General features: G+C 39.7%; 1 protein-coding gene across 3 annotated transcripts in view; it reads right to left on the reverse strand.

The window, feature by feature from the left end:
- Positions 1 to 22,907, reverse strand: part of LOC136828586 (general transcription factor 3C polypeptide 3) — a 74,558-nt gene that overhangs the window by 17,842 nt on the left and 33,809 nt on the right. For 2 of the 3 annotated variants that reach the window (XM_067086597.1, XM_067086596.1), the window contains exons 5-11: positions 22,626 to 22,759; positions 20,350 to 20,527; positions 15,015 to 15,140; positions 13,160 to 13,330; positions 10,436 to 10,654; positions 9,032 to 9,204; positions 4,833 to 5,034 (exon numbers count right to left, since the gene is read on the reverse strand). In XM_067086597.1, coding sequence (XP_066942698.1) covers positions 4,833 to 5,034; positions 9,032 to 9,204; positions 10,436 to 10,654; positions 13,160 to 13,330; positions 15,015 to 15,140; positions 20,350 to 20,527; positions 22,626 to 22,759 — 1,203 coding nt within the window. The remainder of the gene's footprint in view (positions 1 to 4,832; positions 5,035 to 9,031; positions 9,205 to 10,435; positions 10,655 to 13,159; positions 13,331 to 15,014; positions 15,141 to 20,349; positions 20,528 to 22,625; positions 22,760 to 22,907) is intronic. The other variant, XM_067086598.1, reaches the window with a different exon arrangement.

Raw genomic sequence — 22,907 nt, forward strand, 5'->3', positions numbered from 1 at the left:
AAGTACTGTACACGCCATCCTGGGTTACAGAGTATACCATAATTTAGAGCTGCCAGCAATTCAACAAGATTGGTACTCAAGCATCCAATATTCTTTTATGATTCATAGAATTTTAATGCTATTTTCCCTTGAAATCATGGAGAACAGGGGTACATGGAGTTATGACTTGATGGAAATTCAGGAAAAAAGAGCACAGGATAAAGAGAACTCATTTCATGTCTAACCCCTTTAAGGGAAAAGCTGATGTAAAAATGCTTATGATGATGATGACTGATAATATCCCACATCAACAGCATTTGATAAAACCCCCTATGCAGTCTCATTTTCAAAATTATGGTTGGGTTCATTCCCAGAAACTGAAGCCCAAATGCACATCAAGCACTAAAGGATAAAATTCAGTAAATCTCACGCTGGAGCAAGGAATTTCCATTACAAGAGCATACAGCTTGAAAGATAAGCGCCAAGTGCACACACATCCCATAGGTAAGTTAGGTGAGCAACTAAAAATGTCTCATTAAGGGTGCGAATAATAAACAACACCTGAGGATGGTGTTTGTAGCATGACTCTCTTCCGCAGGAAAGAACCACAGAGAGTCACTGGCCCTAGTATGGCAATGGCACACATCATCTACTGAACTGTGTCATTTACTTGAGTGAGAAAAAGAAGTGGTTGCATTTTTTCAAAGTGTATTTATGCCGTATATTTTCTTACACATACAAGGAAACAAGGTAGATAATTGCCTTTTGCATAAAGTTTTCAGTGAAAAGTGTGATGGTTGTTGTTTAAAAGCATACTGAAAAGATTGAACATCCTTAGACTTTTTTACTCTGCATTATTCAGATTTTTCTATTATCTGACGGACCCTTGGCGCTATTAATCCTGATAAGTGAAGGATTACTTGCTATAAGACCAATGGACAGGAATTTGGAAATATGCATCCTTTAAGTCCACTGGAAGCATGATGGAATCGAGTAAACAAACCAGTTCAGGGGTGAGAGGTCAATGACTGATCTCCAGCCACTTGTCGGTTCTCCATCGGGAACAGATGACTGTAAAACCCTTGAGACCAACCTTTCACGACTTCTACAGTGCCTTTCTTGACCACTGCACTCATCTCTTCCCATAGGGCACGGTCCTTCTGCAAGCCGGAAACGTACGTCTAGAAGCAGACCAGATCGAGGGTGAGGGGTGACAGAGACTTGAAGGGTAATAGATATCCCAACTGAAGGACATCCACTACCCAGGTCTCCACTCCATGTCACTGCCAAGTTGCCCAATAGCACAACAGACAACCCCCTACCATCAGTAACAAGTAGGGAGGAACATTGCCCCCAGCATCTTCCACCCTTCTTCTTGCCCTTAACCCCCTTCCTAATTTGGGAGGGTGGCTGAAAGGGTTGTGACTGAGCACCTTTTGCTACGGGGACAGAAGAAAACCGGGTACCCCTATGAGGAGCCAAGGAAGCCTGGGACTTTCTCTGATCCAAAGAGGAAGGGCCAGCCTGACCTGAGGGTTGGGTTGTAGTGCCACACAAAGACCCAGAGGTCTTTATCACTGCCTGATGAACAAGCTTGTCATTGTTCTCGACATATAGCCTGTCCACTGCGACCTCTATCTCTCCTCTAGCAAAAAAGGGAGGTAGAACCCAGTAACAGTCAGTTCCTCAGTGCTAATACCAACTCGAACCTGACGAACCTGGGGATTTGAGAAAAAACGGCATCTTGCCTCTTAAGAACCAGGTTCACCTGCAGGTTTGCTGTCTGGTGGGCTAGGTAGTGATGACCCTACCTCCAGACATCAGTCTCTGAAAAGTGTCGTCTTCCTCAGGCGTATGGGAACCCAAAGAAGAGGATGCAATCTTGGCTACCAATAGTGCCCACAGACATATCCAGGAGACTCTCTGGAACGCTGCCATGGCAGTTGATTCCAGTGTCATTACCTCCGTCTGAGAAAGAGAGACTCCCTCCGCAAACAGACCTGGACACTGGCAAGTCCGGTCCAGGTCAACCTGTTTAACTGGTAATGGTCTCTCTAAGGGCACGTATTATTTCCTCTGGCAAGCTAGAGGTGGAGCAAGTGTCTTGCATGAGCAGGTAGACTTAAGTGAGTTCTCCTGCCCAGAAACTAGAGAATTCACCTGGTCCAGGACCCCTTCAACAAGCCTCGGCCAAAGGCAGGCCCATCGAAACCCTGGGTTCCTTCTGGAGTTCCCAGAAGGACTCAAAGCTGACTAATGGTCTGCAGGAAAAGCCAGTTTCTCTTCCTCAAGTTCATTATAATGCTGTATCAGGCTGATGATCTCCACAAAGTAATTTGGGGTGTCCAAGTCCTGGGGTGTAGGAGCCTTGAGTCACTCCAGGTTACGGTGCTCCCGAGTCACTCCCTCCACAGGAGAGGGACGAATGCCAGAGCCCCCTGGCAATCCTCAACCACTCGAGCATACAACTTGTCCAGTCTGAGGACTGAACCTGGAATGTATGCTCGTGTGGATGGGCTGGATTGGGAACAAGAACGGTCCCGGTCCCAAGCCCTAGGCCCATTCAGCTCCTGGCTCCCAGAAAACCCTGAGGAGGTGGAGGGATCATGTGAGGGATCGTGAGCACCCTTGCCCAACCTGTCGGAGACCAAAGTCCCAGCAGGTGAGCAAGGCCATGGCCGGTTATCAACTCATGGTGATGACGTCAGCACAGGTCAGGGAGAATGGTCTTGCTCACACAAACATGGGCAGTTGCTGTCCCACAAGCATGCTCCAGTCTTCTTAGAAGCCGGAGCTTCCACAAGTGATGAAGACTGAACAGGGGACCTCCTCTTGCCTTGCCTGGGTGACCAGGCCAGACAAGCCAGGCCATCATCCCAGGACTCTTGGACCACTCTCTTTAAAGACTGGAAGGGGGGTAAGGGAGCACCTGCACACTCTCAGCTCACCTCCCACTGGGCTGTGCTGGCAGGTGGGCCTGGGTCCATAGACCGGGGACCCTTACAGGTACAGGTGGATGAGCTACCAGGACCGGTACTGGTGCACCATAGGTCCAGAGAACCCTGGGCAGCAGTTGCTCCCGTGCGCACAGCAATGGGAGCAGTGGAACTCAAGGAACCGCTAGTGAGAGACTCGGTAGCCCTGTCCGCGGGAGAGGGCTGTCTGCTAGAAGCTCTACGAGACTTCTTGCAGATGGGCAAGGCACCCCTCTTCTTCCTCCACTTACTAGGTTTGGAAGAAGAGGGGGAGGAGGTGACAGCATTCAACAATGAAGACGATGACTTCCTTCTCCTCTTCTTGCTGATATTGGCTTTAGACAGCAGAGTTTGGAGAAGGTCATCACCAAGCAATGACATTGACAGCAACACCTGAGGGGAACATCACTGAAAGGACGTGCGGCGATACTACAGCCATAGTGGTCACCCTTGAGCCAGTGGATACCTTAACCATAGAAGTCATCACAACTACAGATGCAGCAGTAACAGGAAGGCCTTGTACAGCTTTCAGGTGATGAACTGGACCAAACACACTTACCTCTCTCAAGAAACCTACAGAGAGCAACAACTACCTGGACCAGACACACTTAGCTCTCTCAAGAAACCTACGGAAGGCAACAACTACCTAAGTCCCTGAAACAAAGGTTGGATTACAGGAGACAGTCTCCCACAACCCCGAGAAGGAGCATCCTTCCAAGGACAACTCCTCCTCGAGTGAAGCGAAACTGCCAGAGAGAAGTTGGGCTGGTCATCTTCCACCCTTCGATGGCTCTCCACCTACAAACCAGCAGGAGTTGACGAAGAGGAAACCACTTCCTCAGGAGTGGTAACAACAGGTGGAAGTTTGGCCGGGGGTAGGAAGGGACCAGAGAGAATCTTCAGTGTCACCGGGGAGTATTGTAATCCGATGACACCAGAGAAACCTTCTTCTCTCTCTTCTCCTTCCTAGCAAACTTAAACCATTGTTCAGAAGGCCAGACCCGACACTCTGAACAAGGACTTGATTAATTACAGTTACGCCTACAGCATGAGGATCAACTTCGATTGATGAGAGGAACCGAAAGTTAAACAGCTGTTTCAGCTCGCATTCACAAGTTAAATCCCTGTATAAAAACCAAATGTTTATATTTGTGTAGGAACAAATAGCATTTTATAACAATAATACAACTGGGTATTTACAAAATATATGAAATTAATGGAAAAATTGAACAGCAAAAATTGAAACCTACTCCACAAAATTACTCTACCAAATTAAAAGCGTTATCTCCTTCAAAATTACCAACAAAACTATCATCACTTGTTTTTGAAATACAGCAAGTCCCCAGGTTATGGCAGCTCTGACTTACAGTGTTCCAATCTTACAGCACTTTTTCAAATAAAATCGTAAAAAAATTGGTTCTGGGCTACGGCTATGTTCCTAAGTTGCGGCGGTGTAACTAAGATTATGGCGCTGTAATTAGGATTATGGCACCATAAGCACCGTAACTATGATTCTGAGCAGTATAGCTGTAGGCGCTATAACGAGGTAAGAAAACCGGTTTAGGGAGCTGTAGCCACCAGAGTGGTTCATTATACGGAGGTCCTTCCTATAAGGAGGGGAGACAACCGGTTTATTATCAGGGCAAAGCTTCAAAACCTGTTTCTTTCCACAGGCTTAAGTAATTTTTATTACAATGTTCTGAGTTATGGCATTTTCCAACTTACAGCATACCGTTGGAACATAACACCGGCCGTAACCTGGGGAATGCCAGCATACTTTTCCTTTCACTGTTCTTCAAATACAAACTCCAGTAATGTTCACCATAATTGTTTTTCACCAGAGTTAATTTTTAATTAAACAGATTGCAGTTAACTTACCTGACCATAAGCTTGTGCTGCCTCTTCCATTTGGTCCAAAGCAGCGAGACATTCTCCATACTGAAGCCAAACTGCAGCAACATTATACTGTTTTGATGTTATCAGAGGACGTAATAATGGCAGTGCAGCTTCATGATAATCTGCGCTCATATAAGCCTCAGCAGTGTCTAAGTACAAGTCTCCAAATTCCTCCTCTGACTCACTGAAAAGAATATGTCCAAAATAATAATTGAAAGGCACTTTAAATGTCAAAACTGCAATGAAGATATTTTAATTTCAAACATCAAATATACCTTAAACTATCATCCTAAAACACTAATATAATTTCAAAGTCACCTTATAATGTTACCCCGAAAAATATATGGCTTACAGCTATGTGTGAAAACTAATCAAGTTACCCCTATATTCAGGCACAGCCATTTTCTCTCATACAGTTTCAGTCTGTTTCGTATTTTTGTTTATGATACAGTAATTCATATTTCACTGACAGAGAGAGAGAGAGAGAGAGAGAGAGAGAGAGAGAGAGAGAGAGAGAGAGAGAGAGAGAGAGAGAGAGAGAGAGAGAGAGAGAGAGAGAGAGACTGCTTGGCCAGCACCCTTCACATCAATATTATGTCAAAATGATTGACAGTCAGGGCTACACCCTTCTCCCACTTATCTACCAGAAAAAGACTAGGGATACCACAGAATTATGCTAAATTCTACCTAATTTACTATATTTTACTTTATTTTCCTAGTTATTGAAACCCAAAAAAGGTGTAATTATAGCATGGAAAATATGAAAAAATGGATTACAAAGTAACATCACGTTTATCTATAAAACTATACAAAACAAATAAACATAAATGTTACATATGCATAAAAAATTTCTCTCTCTCTTATCTTAGTGAGAGAGAGAGAGAAAGAGAGAAAAATACAACTCACCCTTCTAACTTGCATACACAAAGCATCTGAACTACAAACTTTGTGATTGGCTATTTCCAACCCTCCCAGCCAATAGCGTGTCGTCTGGGAGAGAGAGAGAGAGAGAGAGAGAGAGAGAGAGAGAGAGAGAGAGAGAGAGAGAGAGAGAGAGAGAGAGAGAGAGGGGGGGGGGTTGCTACAAGCTCTGTGATTGGCCACTCCCAACTCGTCCAGCCAATAGTTTGTCATCATAAAGCCTATATCAAAGCAATAAAAATGACTGTAACATACATATATATGACACAGTGCCAGCCTTAGAAGTGGAGCCAGGAAAAGCCAATGAGAGATCCCACTGCATTCCCTGTCGAAGGAAGCAGTCCCTTAAAAGTCTTGGGGTGAGACATCCTGGTGGGGGGGGAGAGAAACAGCCTTCTTCTTCTTCTTCTTCGGCTGACGACCCTCAGAAGAAGAAGAGGAAGAGGTAGTAGACGACGAGGACAACAAAGACGATGAAGACGAAGACACCTTCTGAGACCTCTTCTTTGACTTCTTCGTCACCTTCTTCAGGATGGCGGTTAAGTCCCCCATCCAGGAGGGAGCAGCAGAAGATGCAGGAGAAGTCAGGGGGGCCAGGGAAGCAGGAGCAACCCGCGCAGCGGAGACGTCAATGATCGGACCAGCAGCAACCAGGGCAGGCGGAGCAACGCGGAAGCCAGGCAAGCCAGGAGCCAAGACATGAGTGGATGGCACAGGTGGAGCAGGAACAGGAGCCAGGCCGAGCCAAGAGCCAGGTAAGCCAGGAGCCAGGACCGGAGTGGGGAACGAGCATAGGTCAGCAACAGCAAGAGCAGGAACTGTGATGTACAGCACAGATGTGGTTACCATACTGGAGGGGCCAGGTAGGGATAGTAGGGCCAAGTAGCTAGGCGGCAGCAGCACGGCATGGTGAGAGGCAGGCGCGGCTGATACCTGGGTACCCAGGTGTGAGATGACAGTCACCAGCAATATGGTGAATGAAGTCAGTGACTGTTGACGTGGTGGCAGTAGCCGCGGCGTGGATAATCACAGGAGCACCAGACAGATGGGAAATCAAGCCCTCCAACGACAGGATGCCAGGTAGACCCAGGTGATAACAGGTAGAGGTAGGGTCTGGAACCTGCCCACCGAGAGAAGTCTCCACCGCCAAACCTGAAGACAAAGTCGGGTCAAAGGTGGGAGTCTCTGCACGCTCCAGGGTTCCTGCCCAGAGCGAGGAGAGGTCCCCGCGAAGATGTCCTGATCGTCCACTCCCCTGCGGCCTTCCACACCCAACGAAGCGAGTGAAGAAGGCGAGGGGGAGTCCTCACCCGAAGGAGATGCAGCAAGAAGGGGAAGCTTGCTGGGAGGGAGAAACAATCCCAATGGGTCAGCCACTAATGGAGTCATCGGGGGCATATAAACCTCAGAGGACACCCTGGCGGGCTTCCTTCGGTACTGTCTCCTCCCCTCAAACTTCACCCATTGCTCAGCAGACCAAGAACAACACTCCAAACAAGGTGAATTATGTGAACACACACGTCCCCTGCAAGAGGAGCAAAGGGTGTGTGGGTCCACGTCAACATTAGAGCGGAAGTTATTGCACTTCTTACCCCCTCTCCCAGGGCACACACAGGAGGGCTTGCAAGGTTTATCAACATTCATGAAAGAAAACAACAAGGAAAAAGATCCCACTCGGGAAAATCAGCTCGACAGAAGTCTGGGCAGAGAGCGATGAATACGTCCACACCCAATGACGGCCGAAAGCAAATTAGAATGTTTACATCCAGGCAGGTGGGACTCCCACCTCCTGGGCAGTAAACTGCCTAACCACCTTGTTCGAAATTTCACTTTTGTATCATAAAAAATGTATTTAGTCACAAAAATAACATGAAAATACAGTAATTAGTGAATACTGCTCGACAAGAAAATCCGCAAATTACTGAATTTTCTACAAATAATTTTGAGACAAGTTCCACAGAAAATCCCTGAATACGTGAAGCTGCGAATCCTGAACCGCAAATAGGCAAGGGTCGACTGTATAGTTCTCTACATACTTTACTGTCACTTTGTCCAGACAAGAAATTAAACTAGCTATAATTTTAGATTTTAGTAAAACCTTATATAATTTATAAAATGTAAAAAAAGTCAAGCAAAAACATGTACTTTGTGATCTAAGTATGTAACATTTACAGTACATATGGTTCAAAGGTTTTAATGCATGCAAATAGTTTTTGCCTTACTCAATTTTGTTTTAAGTAGTTTCAACTTTGCATATAAAACTTGCATTCCAAAAAAGAACACAAAAATTTGTCTCAGTAGACGCTGTACAATAACCACAATGCTGGCAGTGTAAACGGTGAAGAGAGATGTAAGTTCTTACACATCTACAGACAATGAGTATACTGTACTGTGCTTCTCCAACTGTTCAATAATGATCCTTATATTTTCACAACTACCTGAAAATCTGCTGATGGGAAAATCAAACCAGCTCGTCAGTGAACATATGTAAAAGCCAAGATTTGTGTATAAAAATGAAAATAAGAAAGCAAGGACTATATTATGTCTTTCTCTCTTTCACATACACACCACACAAACTTTACATTACTGATACCATTATTTAATAGTGTTGTTTGTGGTAAAAAAGTTTAATAATTACATAAGTATTCTAAAGAGTTACACAGGCTGTTGAAACTAGTAATCCCTTGAACTTCTCTGCTTTGGCTACAATCTGTCTCCTTTAAACAATCTGTCTCATTTACACTTTAATGTACACTAGAGTGCATACTTTATCACTACCTTCAACTTTTATTCAAAAATTCTATTCATTATCATGTTATCATTCCTTCCCCTTTCATTTCCTAATTTTGTTCATTATTATGGCAAAGTGTTATGCATCTATATTTAGTACATTATCTGACTTGCCCAAAGGTAAAAACTGTGTATGCCTTTGTTACAGACAAATCTGCATATAAAAAACAATCTCTGTACAGTACATACTACACTTTTTATACCCTATTCTAAATTCATTTTCACTGCAGTCTTACATCTGCATACTCACTATAAAGGTAAAACAAAGAGTAAAAACCTACAACCCATTTGAGAGCCTAAACAGGAAACGCAAGATGCATGTAGAAACCCTAAATACTAATAAAAGGGGAAACTGTAACCACAGCAACACAGAATTATGCTAATCTCTAAAAAGATGGCTTTTTACATCTCTAATAAAACAGATATACATTTTCCTAATTTCAGGAACTCATAACATATCCAAAACTTACTTCATCAACAGTTCAACTAGTGGAGCAGCTATTTCAAAGGCTTTCAGGTGTATTAAAGCCACAGTCAATTTTGTTCGAAGATCAATTAGCAAATCTAGAGGAAAATAACATTCAGTGGCCATTCCCAACTGCTCTTCTAAGGTGTACTGGGAGAATTGTTCTTCAGGTATTTCCTGTAACACAGTTAATGAAAAATATTAAGAAAAATAAAATCCAAGTAGTTATGTGCCAAACTTATTTTAGCTACCATTAAAATTATGCAAAACAAGAGAAAATTTATCTTAATTACTTGAACCCAAGGACAAGAGAAATTGACAAAACGGTATGTGGACCAGCATATCCTGCAGTTAGGAAGATGACAGACTGACAAGGAAAATTTTCTCATTTGTGACCCTCAACAGAGACCAAAAATTACATCATGTATAATAAACAGAAGTCTCCTCCTCCCCTTCACCCTCCCCCTCCTTCACTTTATCCTCCTCCTCCTCTTTATAGTATTTTTTTACAATATAAGAAAAGGATTTTCCTAAACTAAGAAGAAATCTTGTAACTTGTTCTTGTCCTCAAATTGAAAATTAATGGTTCTTTGTAAACAAAGTTCTATGTACACATCTGTACATCTAGTTTTGCCTTTTTATTTTACATCTGAAGTATACTTCTCTACTGAAAAAGATGTTACTTTAGCTACTGCTTATCAGAATGCTGTATGAACCTTTGTCTTTTAGGAAGCTGGTCAGTGAAGCATAGTAATAACTGTAAATGTGCTAGTGTGGCAAATATTACATTCTAAAACATATAGACATAACTAAAGAGTTGTATTAGTACAAATAAAAAACAGTTTGTTCATGAAAAGTCATTTCTTAGCAAAGAGAGAGACATAAGTAGTTCTTAAAAACGAGATTGAGAAGACTTTTAATAATATACCGGTCGGAAGGGGGAGAAAGATAAATATCCAAGCAAACTGTGAACATTAATCAGAGGCAGGTGGAGGCTAATCCGACCCTTATGACCAAGGAGCTTAAGAAGAATCCAAATCTTATGACAGACGTCTCTGTGAGGACAATTCAGCGAAATCTTCAGAAGAGGTTGGGCTACAGGAAAGTGGCTGCATGCCACAAGTCGTTGATAACACCCGCACATGAAAGAAAAGGGTTCATTTTGCACTTAAATATCAGGACTAGGATACTGAAAAATGGAATAGGGTGTTGTGGTCCGAAGAGGCTACATTTTGTGCGAGTGGTGAGCGGGGAAAGGTTTGGTACACATGTGAGTCTGACCCCTTCGATCCCAAGAGGGTTCAGTGTACTGATAAGTTCCCTCAGTACTTAATGGTGTGAGGTTGTTTTGGGTACAGTCGCTTGGGGGAGTTGGTACTGTCAAACAATAGAGATGTATTTCACTTACCTTATGGAGTAACCGGACACCACCATGAAGGGTAAGAATTTCTACACATCGCAGATACTCTTGCTGGTGCATCAGCACCTCCAGCATCAGATTAACATCTTCAGGAGTTACATATGATGGGTATTTCTTGAATGCTGTTTCCATGGCATCACGGGCCAGATGTACATCTTTGTTTTCATAATGAATTTTGGCTATTTCCTTTGCTAGCTTAAGGCCATCCTACAACAAGCATAAAACACCATTTCTAAAAATATTTTCTTAGAAACTACAATATACCTATTGTCTGTAAAATTCTGAAGACGATGACATAAAAAAGCTGAAAACTTGTTACTATGTGCAACTAGCTTTTCAATATCTCATCTGTGAATTTCAAGGTGCTTTTGGATGACTTCATAACCACCTTGCCTCTGAACTTGACAACAACCTAAGCAAGATAAGTATAAATACTTTTTTTAGCTACTTCAGCTGATGAATGAAACTTTGATGGTGATGTAAAGTACGTTTAAATGTACTAGCCAATCTTATCAACTGTGTTTAAAGTTATGTCTCTCTAAGTAATGTAAACATTATGTATCTAAAAGCCTGTAGCAAAAATGAAAGAATGGTTGAAATCATGCAAACTACAGGCACCTGATATTAAAGCACTGTCAATAATAATGGAAGTACTGTACTGTATTATGCAGAGGTCAATAATTCTATTACCACTGACTCTAACCTAATAATCATCATCAAGGAAAAACAGAATATGTTACTTGTGATATGTGGTTTTGTTAACCTTTCAAGCTAGTCTCTACTCTCACTATGTTGAATTTCACGCCATCTGTCCACTCACCAACGAAGGCTTTAGGTAGATGTGGCAATACGCATAGCTAGCTCTCAAATGGATGAAATCACTGTTTCCAATATTGTAGTCTTACTGTGATAAAGGTGCAAACTTTTTCTTCAGTAATTCATCTGAGTGCTTGAATACAAAAAAGAACCCTCACACCGGTCCAAAACATGTTGATTTATATCGATAATGTAACATTGCAGGCACTCGAAAGACGATCTTGTAACAAATAGTATGTGTAGATCAAACACACACAAAAGACTGGCTTTCAATAATTATGTTTAATCTAATTGTAGGTAAATGGAAGGCATTTGGCTATGCAAGTGCGAATAAAAGGCATTTTAATAATTTCTTGCATGTAAATTACAAAAGTGTTAATATTCATAACAGCATGAAATATTCTTTGACTACAAGGCTGTCTGGGGAAAATGAAAGGAGTAACCACCTCAATAGTATTACTGTTTTATTTTCAGAATACTTTCATATTTATATAATTTTTTTCTTGAGCATTCAAATCATTATAACAGCTCAGTGATTGGGCAACTTCAGGAGTATTTTACCAAATAACTCATCAAGCAAAAGTTTTAAATCTTACTGAGTTCCAGTCACTGTTTGTGCGTTGATGATATACGTACAGCATAAAAGGCTTGGCCTAGACTTATTTTTTTAATGCATGGCACTGAATGATACTTAGATAGACTGAATAAATAAAGGTTACAATAAGAAGGTAATTCTGACTAATATGAAAAAATGAAAGTGTGCTTAAAAGGAGGCCAGTAAAATCAAATACTGTACTGACAAATAGGCGTATTGTTAGCTTGTCGATGCTTTGTGCTCTAAAGATCAGCATCAATATAGATTATTTTTCCAGTTTATGCATGTGGATATAACCTTGGTATCATAATAAAGTTATTTTCATATTCGTGCGATGAAACTGTACATATGATAAAGTTTGAATGAGAAAGAAATCTTGTGATCTGAATAGTTTGTGGGCATAGGTCTACATGTAGCCTCGGCTAAACCAGTGAGATAAAACATAATTATTGAAAGCCCATCGTTCATTTGTGTTTGACCTGAGTACTGTTTTACACAAGCTCGTCTTTCTTGTGCTTGTATAGGTATATTATTGATACAAATCAGCATGTTTATGATTTGTATAAGAATGTAAGAGGGCTCTTTGTATATTTAAACATTCAAAAATTCTTGAAGAAATATTTTCATATTTATCACAGTAAGTTAAAGATATCGGAAATGTTGATTGTCAGCCAATCACGAGTTACAAATGCGCATGTGCCACATCTTCATCCATGGGTGGACAAATGACATGAACCGACTACAGTCATCGTAAGTACTTTCAAAATCTTATCACTAATTCCTACTTTTTTTTTAACCTGATCAACTTAATAAAAATAACTTCACTAATATTTGTTACTGAAAGGCTATCGAATTTACATACAGTATAAATGTTCCAATACTTTACTATTAAATAAAGCACAAACTATGTTTACTTTACTGTATTTACAAATTCATTTTTCACCAATGTTTCATGAATTAGGCTTCTCAAACTAAATTTCCCTTCCCAGGAACATAACATATACTGTAACTTTAATCACTCCTGCACATATCAATGTCTTAATTCTAAATTCACTATAAGTCTAATACTATATTTTAATTCTCTAAAAGGACTTTCCTCACATTTACAGCTCAGCTGCTGGCATCTACAGAGTCTGGCCCAATTTAGCCCAGCACTTTCTCTGGATTTACATACAATCACTCCTGACTGAAAATCTTTCTCTATTTTGAAGTATCTGTGCAGTTTTCATTTAAACCATTTTTGGTTACAACAACAGAAGCATTTGATGACATCATCATACAAGTTGTACAACAAGACTTACCTTTCCCTGGTCAGTTCGCAGGTATTTCAGCATATAAGTATAACCCTTAAGAGCCTTCAACTTCTCTCCTAACTGCTCCAAAAGATTGCATCGAGCCCAATGATAATCTAAATTTTGTGGATTAGCCTTGATGGCTCTTCCCCAACAAAAAACTGCTTGTTCAATATCACCCTGGAAAAAATCAAACCTTACAAAGCATCTTCATAAGAAAAAATATTGTAAGCCTAAAATTACACACATTTAGATATGTAATACTAAAGAACAGTTCGATTATATTTGATTTTGACATATAGTATCAGGTTATTCCTGATTTTGACATATAGTATCAGGTTATCCTTGATTTTGGCATATAGTATCAGGTTATTCTTGATTTTGACATATGGTATCAGGTTTTTCAACTCTTTAACTAATAACAAATGAGGCAATTGATACAAGAGATTATATATCCTCCATATCCTTCACACTGCCACTTCAAAGCCTTCAGAACACATCTTACAGAGGGTCATGCCTATTCCAATTGCTGATTTTCAAAGCTGATAACACATCACATCAATTTCACTCGTCTCATAATTTCTGTTACCACCCATAATAGATAGGATGTTGCCTGCTCTGCCTGGGGTACTGCAGGTAGTATTAAAGGTTGTTTGCAGCATTCGTACAGCCACAAATGAACTGCCCTCTTTAAATTTCATCCATGCCTTTTATCCTAGCTGTTCAACTAATTTAATTTTGTTTTCCTCCTGTTTTTACTACTTGCTGAAAGCCAAATTCTTCCCGCCGACCCCATGGGGGTCAAGGGATGTGACTCAGTGGTCAGGTTGAATGACTTTAAAATATCTGTAATAACTGTAACTGGGGCTTCAACTGTATCTTTTCTGATGGAAAGATACTACCTTTCAATACTGAAATTATAAAATAGCAATTAAATATAATCATTGCAGCATAAGATTTTAAAAATTTGTAGAAGATAAACACTATGATATGTTTGTTGAAATAAAATACAGTGGCACCGCAACTGAGCAGATTTTGTTACTCGATGGACTCCCCCAGGGCTGCTAAACATAAATATTTTACACTTCCCAGAGAAATCTGGTAAGTACAACAGGGTTATTGGACAGTGGCCAAAGGCTTTCCTGGGTGTGTCTATGAAAGTGGATGGCTAAACAACATGCAAATGTATGCAACCAATGCTTTCCTCTTGGTGCATCATGTTAGCAAACAATATGCACTTATTTCTCTCTCTCTCTCTCTCTCTCTCTCTCTCTCTCTCTCTCTCTCTCTCTCTCTCTCTCTCTCTCTCTCTCTCTCTCACATACACATGGGCAGGTTTAAAGAAACAAAAGCAGCAGATTTTTAGGTTTTTGCTGAAAACAAAAGCCAGATATGTTTGAAGTGCTGGAAAACATTGATAAGGTGCCAGGAGATCAGAATTCTACAGTGAGCTTATCGAATGGTTTAAGGCCCGATGTAGCAAAGATGTAAGCATTCTCGGGAAGCTGCTTACAGAGCAGGCCAGAATTTTCATAAGGAACCCAACCTTATGAATGAATGATTACAGTATTCATAAGCTTTGTTCTACTTTTGATAACACAGCAGTACATATATGGAATGAGCTAGCAAGACTTTGCTTACAAAGGAGTTTTTTTAGGGGGTGATTTCTGTCATCTGAAATTTTCTGTGGTCCGGCAGTGGCCTGGTCCCATAGGTGCTGGTTTTAAGAGGTTGGACTGTACATTTTGATAACATTAAATGCTTACAAGCAAACATAAAAATGGTTCTTCTTAAAATGGTAATCTTTTTGGAAATGGGGATCTTAAATGCCATCATATAAAGTAACTCTCTTGAAGGTACTCACCTGGTGTAAAGAAAGATCAGCTAATTTTTCCCATTCCTCTGCATTAGGACTAAGAAATGCAGCTATCAGAAGGAACTGAAGTGACTTGTTTATCATTTTCTTTTCTTCAAAGATCATTCCCAGGGTCTGCATTTTGAATAAATTGATAGAAAAAACATCAAAAATTTTACTGGACCTTGTTGCTGACAATATATTTACACATTAAAAAATAAGCTATGTCACACAATAGGTTTTCAACCAAAACAACTGGATTTGTATAAACTTCATCTTCATGTAAGTTCTACTATGCTACTGATAAGCTATAGGTTATTGCTTATTCAAAATAATACACTTAATTACAGCATTGTACAAGCAGCATTTTGAGTATGTGAATTTTAAAAATGTCTCCAATTCAAATTTATAAAAAATCATACTTCACTAAACATGTAATATTTGTTTACCCAACAGATTTTGATTTTCAAACTAGAGGACTCTGATAAAAAAATTATCAGTTCACTATAATTCTTCTAGAACAACAATTATCAGCACATGGACATAACCTCACTGCACAAAATAATTCGATTCTCAGAAATCAGAAATTTCTTTTAAAAAAATAGAAGTCTTTGGACTCTTCAGTGTTCTGTAGTGTAGAAAAATTCCATCCTAGAACCTTAGAACCTTTCACGGTACTATTTTTATTTATTGTCAAAAAAATAATATTGTAGTGTCCACCAAATTTTGTCACCAGGAAATTATTTAGGAGTTAAAAAACAGGTTTTGATGTAGGGAAAATCTATTTTTGGTAGTCATTGTTGAGTCCTCAAGGAGTTACCCTTCCATGGTCAACCAGAGCTCCATGACCAAACTAATGCCAAAGAATTCTCTTATAGCTAGTCTTGTAGCTGGGCATTGTGTTGTAGTGATAAACACTGTTACACTTGATGAAGTATGTAATGAACTAAAAAATAAGGGGGCACTTTCCCAAATCTTTACAGTGAGGCTGTAGCATACCCAGGTTCTTCCATCATCAAATCCTGCTTAGAAGAAGTGATTAATGCGCATGCACAGTCTGTCATAGTGTCAAAAACAGACCCGCGTGGAGACCATGAGGCATTACTTTCTGTTGGTCAGTGCAGGATGGTCCCTTGCCCAAGTCCCATGCCTTTTCATCAAGGAAGTGGGAGGGTTTTGAGGACTTAACAGCGACTACCAAAAATAGGTTTTTCCTACATCAAAAACTTGTTTTTTGATAGCGTAGTCGCTTGTTTCATCCTCAAGGAGCTTTACAAAGAAACTGACAGGTAACAAAAAGGTAAGCTCTCAATTTTTAATCCCAACACCCAAAAGAAAAACATTTCTGGTCTGAGGTCAAGCCACAAATTTAAAGCCCCATTCATTATTCCAAAGAACAAGAAACTATACACAAACTTATGCTTCTGGATTGTAGCTCTGCAGTGGCTTATCTATGCATGCTGGGTTTGGCTGCAGTTCTGTCGCCTGGATTGTAGCTCTGCAGTGGCTTATCTATGCATGCTGGGTTTGGCTGCAGTACTGTCGCCCTTCTCCCAGCAATAGTTAGCATACTCACCATCAATAAAACCCCTGGTTTTCTGCTGTAGTGCCTAGGGGTTAGGAATAACCATGGCACCTACTGATACAGTGTAGTCGAATTTGTTCGAGCTTGTGGCAATAATGTTTTTAAAAAATACTATCTCTGATGACCACCCTGTACATTTGGAGACTACTTCGAAACAGACATTTCTGAAGAAGGCCAAAGATGTTCTGACTTTCCTAATATCATGAAGCTCCTGAAGCTAACACAATTAACCCTTAAACGCCTATTGGACGTATCATACGTCGACTAAAATTGTCTGCTGGGTGCCGAGTGGACGTACTGTATGTCGACTACAAAAAATTTCAACCTTCGGTCAACTTTGACTCGACCGAAATGGTCGAAAAACGCAATTGTAAGCTAAAACTCTTACATTCTAGTAATATTCAATCATGTACCTTCATTTTGCAACAAATTGGAAATCTCTAGCACAATATTTCGATTTATGGTGAATTTTTGAAAAAAACTTTTTTCTTACGCACGGGCGGTAACTCAGCCAAAAATTTCATAAATTCTTTCATCATTTTGTCGTAATTTTTGCACTGTTCTATATTAGCCGTTACATAAAGTTTTATATATGAAAATGTGTGCAATTTCATGTACAATACAGCAAAATACAACCCATGGTTGTATCTTTTATCAATTTGGAAATATTTTCATATAAACCACGATATCTGCCAAAATTTCAACCTTCGGTCAACTTTGACTCGACCGAAATGGTAAAAAAACGCAATTTTAAGCTAAAACTCTTACGATCTAGTAATATTCAATCATTTACCTTCATTTTGCAACCAATTGGAAGTCTCTAGCACAATATTTCGATTTATGGTGATTTTTGAAAAACTTTTTCCTTACGTCCGCGCCAGAAATTCTTTCACACGTTGTCGTAATGTTTGCACTGTTTTATATTAGTCGTTACATAAAGTTTTATATATGGAAATGTGCGCAATTTCATGTAGAATACAACAGAAAATAACTCATGGTTGTAGCCTTTATCAGTTTTGAAATATTTTCATATAAATCACGATAACTGCCAAAATTTCAAGCTTCAGTCAACTTTCACTCGACCGAAATGGTCAAAAAACGCAATTATAAGCTAAAACTCTTACATTCTAGTAATATTCAATCATGTACCTTCATTTTGCAACAAACTGGAAGTCTCTAGCACAATATTTCGATTTATGGTGAATTTCTGAAAAAATTTTTCCTTACGCCTGCGCGCTGTAACTCGGCCGAACATCTCAGAAATTCTTTCGTCGTGTTGTCGTAATGTTTGCATCATTTTACATTAGTCGTTACATAAACTTTTATGTATGAACATGTGCGCAATTTCATGTAGAATACAACAGTGAATAGCTCATGGTCGTAGCTTTTATCAGTTTTGAAATATTTTCACATAAATCACGATAACTGCCAAAATTTCAACCTTCGGTCAACTTTAACTTGACCGAAATGGTAAAAAAACGCAATTGTAAGCTAAAACTCTTACATTCTAGTAATATTCAATCGTTTAACTTCATTTTGCAATAAATTGGAAGTCTCTAGCACAATATTTCTTTTTATGGTGAATATTTTAAAAACATTTTCCTTACGCTCTTGCGCGTAACTCGGCCAACATCTCAGAAATTTTTTCGTCTCGTTGTCGTAATATTTGCACCGCTTTATATTAGTCGTTACATAATGTTTTATATATGAAAATGTGCGCAATTTCATGTACAATACAACAAAAAATAACTCATGGTTGTAGCTTTTATCAGTTTTGAAAATTTCCATATAAATCACGATAAATAGAAAAAATTCGACTTTGTCAACTTTAACTCGACCGAAATGGTCGAAAACTGCAATTGTAAGCTAAAACACTTACAGTCTAGTAATATTCAATCAATTAGCTTCATTTTTCAACAAACGGGAAGTCTCTAGCACAATATTTCGATTTATGGTGAATTTTTGAAAAAAACATTTTTTTACGTCCGCGCATTACGAATTCATGCATCATTTTGTGATAATATTTTCTCTGTGTTGGTTTGATCGTTTTAAAATTTGTTATATACCAAAATCATCGCAGTTTAGTGTACAATACAACTAAAAAAAATTAACTCATTAGCTTTAACCGTTTTGCTTACAGTGTGATTTGTATACAATTATATACGAGTTTTTTTTTTCGCTGTCATATATCCCAATATTTATATATGATAATGATATTTTTTTTCATTTCTGAGGGTTGCTACTAAACTTCAGGCAATGACAAAAAAAATGAGCCAAAAATGAACTCTTAATCTTAAAAACTAAGCGTGCTGTGATTTTTTGAAAAAAACTTTTTTTCCGCTTCGGCGCTAACTCACCGAACGCCGCCGGCATACGGGAGACGTTTTTGTAAATAGGGCTTCGGCGTTAAAGGGTTAAGAAGATCGCCTTTCGCAGCATGTGAGTTGTGGTTGTATTGGGTCCGCTGAATTGAGGGGTTGATAAAAGTCTAAGCACCTTGTACAGGGACCAAGTAATAGGAAGTCTTTTGGGAATGGGTCTTTATAGTGCAAAGACCGGAGAAGGGAAGTGACAATTTCTATCTCAGAGTCAATCCTGAATCCATGAAGCAAGGGTTCCGTTAATGCTGCCTTGTATGCTGTGATTGTTGTAACAGCATGGCATTTGTCTTCAAAAAGGTATATAAAAAATTTTAAAAGTTTCCATAGAAATTTCAATTCGGTCCTCAGTATGGATATAATCTAACCATATCTTCCAAAAGGACTGGTATTGTCGGATAGATGATGTCCATCGTTTCTGCACTAGGTACCTAGCAATATTGGGTGAATAATTTTCACAGTAAACAATATTTTAAAAATCCACTCGTGAAGGTCTTGGCTTAGAAAGGAAGATTCATAGATGACTCTCCCCCTTACTGTCTGGGATAGAACAGCAGACGGTAGTGGAATTGAACTCTTTGCCCGTTGTTGGAGTAACAGTAATGCATGCCTATTTGGCCAATTTGGGGCTATTACGCAAACTGTTCCTTTCAAGGTTAGAAGCTTGTTCAAAACCTTCGAAATCTGGGACAATGGAGGACAAAGGTATATTGTTCTCTATTTGTTCCAATCTTGTAGGAAGGCATCTCTTGCTGTTGCTTGACTGTCCAAGTTCAGAGATGCAAACAAAGGTTTGAGGATGGATGATAATTTTATTCATTAAATAAGAGGTTTATTCATATGATATGGTGGGATGGTGAGGAAGGGGTGCCACAGTAATGATTACATTAGTCAGGGGGCCATCTCTAAAAGAAGACTGCTCTAGAGGCAGAACTAATTATCATGCACATGGGCATCAATCACTTCTTCTAAGCAGGTTTTGACAATGGAAGAACCTGAGTATACAGCCTTGCTATAAAGATTTGGGAAAGTGGCCTCTTTCTTTGTGTCTATTACACACTCCGTCAAGTGTTACAGTGTTTATCACTACAACACAATACCCGGCCACGAGACCAGCTATGAGAGGATTCTTTGACATTAGTTTGGTCAACATGGAGCTCTGGTAGACCATGGAAGGGTAACTCTCTCAGGATGAAATGAGCTACTACACTATCAAAAATCACCTTTTTTTAACAAAGGCAAATAAATCTGATTTATCAGCAGCAATACAAGCAACAAAATTGTGGTAAAGGTAGTCTGCAGTATTATGCACCACTTGCACTGACTTTCTCTAAGGTGCATTTTCTGTACAAAAAGCTTCTGAATGAATATCATACTTTACCTGATATGGCTCAGGTGAATGAGAAAACTGTCTGATTACTTCCATACACATCTTGATTGCTTCATCATAATCACACCTTGCATAGCGCAAATTTGCTTCCCCCATGAGGCCCTGTAGTGCTGCTGGTAACCGACGTCGTCGACGCTTTTCACCACCACCTTTTCGTTTCAGCTGGTACCTACATTACAGAGAATTTTAGGTGGATAAATTTCATGTCTTTCTTCATAAATAGTAGTAAATGCTGCAAAAAAATCACTTTAAGAAGAAAAAAGACATCAAGTTCCTCTATTTTCATTCCCTTGATTTTGGCTTTGAACTATGCATTCCTATTTTCCAAATCAATATGTATCAATATTATGTGCAACAAACATCCTTTTCCTAGTCTTACTTTCACAATATTGCTCCTCCTAGCTCCCACTGTCACTACTCCCTCTTCTATGGTAGCTGATTTCCAAGATAAAGATACGTTTTCTTTTCTGTACTTTACAGGCATGTATGTTGATAAGCATGCACCATTTTCTTGAGGAAGCACCCTTGGATTATTTCTGGTCTGCCCAGTCTGGTAAGGAAGGGCGCATTTCTCTCACTCATCATAAGCAGTCATCAGCAGTGGAGGGGGGGGGGGGTTAATTCAATCATTACCCTATAAGAAGCAGGGGAGGAACTAATTGCAAGGATTGTCCTTACCTCTCCTCAGACCGTTGTAAGTTAGGGGTTTGCATAATAAAATATTAGCAATCACACACAAGCATACATAGCACAGAAAAGACTGGAGCACATGATGTTGCTGGCTTTTAAGCACCACCTTTCCCTCTCTTTGATTCTGCAAGCAACATATTGGAGGGGCAAATCAGTGTTTGCGATGCACTACTTGCAAGACATCAAGACAATTTACGAGAATTGCAGTACCTTGGGACCTGCGTCCGTAGCTGGCATAGGACATAGTAATGGGTGAGGAAGTGTAGGAAGCATCCCTTCTTTATTTTTTGTCTCTTCACCTTGAACATGGTATTGAGTCCTATGGGAGCCTGGGGGGTACAAAGTACCTGGAGTGCCCACCAGTTCTTAGTGTTGGGTAGTGGTCATATTTTTAATTTTGTGTTTTTAATTATGTGGCGTAGGTGACTTTGTTAAATAGTATTTTTTTTATTGTGCCACTGTCTCAGGGGCAGATCTGTATCCTTTGTTGGCCTTTGGTAATGACCTCCACCACAAAGCTCGTTTTATACTTCGTCAGCCTTCGGAGTACTCCTTTGCTGCGAAGTTTCCCACTTCAGTAGAGGCGCCTCATGGCTATACCGCCACGCCACTACAGGTTGAGATGAGCTCCAACCAGAGGCAGTATCTAACTGCAGCAGCTATCTCACCAGGCAAGGAAACAACAAGCATTGCTTCAATGCTAGCCAAATTTTTATTCCCTCACATTTATTGACTTTTTCAATGTTTTGGGAACTTTAGTATTGTCCATGATTCCCCAATGCCTTTCAATGTGGAATCAGTAAGTAATTACTGGGTAAGTTACTTATACAAAAATGACATTTTTATGATAAAATAAAGTTTTATATATACTTACCCAGTAATTATGGATGGAACCCGCCCTCCTTCCCGCACATAGACATTTAAGCATAAACAAATTGAGCTACTGGCTGTGTTGTTCCTCTCTCTTACCACGAAAGTGGGCAGGGTCCTGTCACCTACAAATGTGCTTAGTGCTCATCATCGCCCATAGATTTATTAGAAAATTCTTGTGCCGTCATATTCTCTCTCTCTCTCTCTCTCTCTCTCTCTCTCTCTCTCTCTCTCTCTCTCTCTCTCTCTCTCTCTCTCTCTCTCTCTCTCAGTATACATAAATTTTAATGAAAAAATAAATAATTAGTGAATACACAGTGTTGCTCTACGAAAAAAAAGGGAATTAGTGATTATTTTAGAGACACAGCCCAAAGAAAAACCCACAAATTAATGACATTTCCCCAATGAACAAGTGAATGATGTGTTCCACAAAAATCCGCAACAAAATGAAACACAGAAATGTGAAACATGTAAAAAAAGGGGGGGGGGGGGCACTGTACTTTAAAACAATTTGACAACATAATTATTATTACACGACTGTATATATTTCACCTGCTCCATTTTCAATTCAACTCTAAAAATTCCCAATGAATGATCATTACCATGCATAGATATGTACTATCCAGTCAACCATCATGCATTTTAAACATTATCCAACCTGCACCACAGACATAATTAACAAAAAACTCAAGGAAAACTTGTATCACCTCTGTTGCTCATTAAGCTCTTTTTCAAATTCTGCTGCGTGGTCTTCTCCAGGACATTCGGGCTCCTGGGTAACTGATAGAGGATCTTCAACGTCACTGTCAACATCAGCGTCTTCTCCCAATAGTGCTGCAACCTAACATGAAATCAGCATGAATTGTAAACCACAGACTAATATTCTACTCTCCAGGAAAACTAGACACCTGTCACAAAAATTGTAACCTCCATAACTAAACAATTATTGCTTTCAATTACCCACACTTCATTTATGTATCTCTATTTAC

The sequence above is a fragment of the Macrobrachium rosenbergii genome, chromosome 43 (assembly GCF_040412425.1).
Source record: "Macrobrachium rosenbergii isolate ZJJX-2024 chromosome 43, ASM4041242v1, whole genome shotgun sequence".
NCBI classification, from domain to species: Eukaryota; Metazoa; Arthropoda; class Malacostraca; order Decapoda; family Palaemonidae; genus Macrobrachium; species Macrobrachium rosenbergii.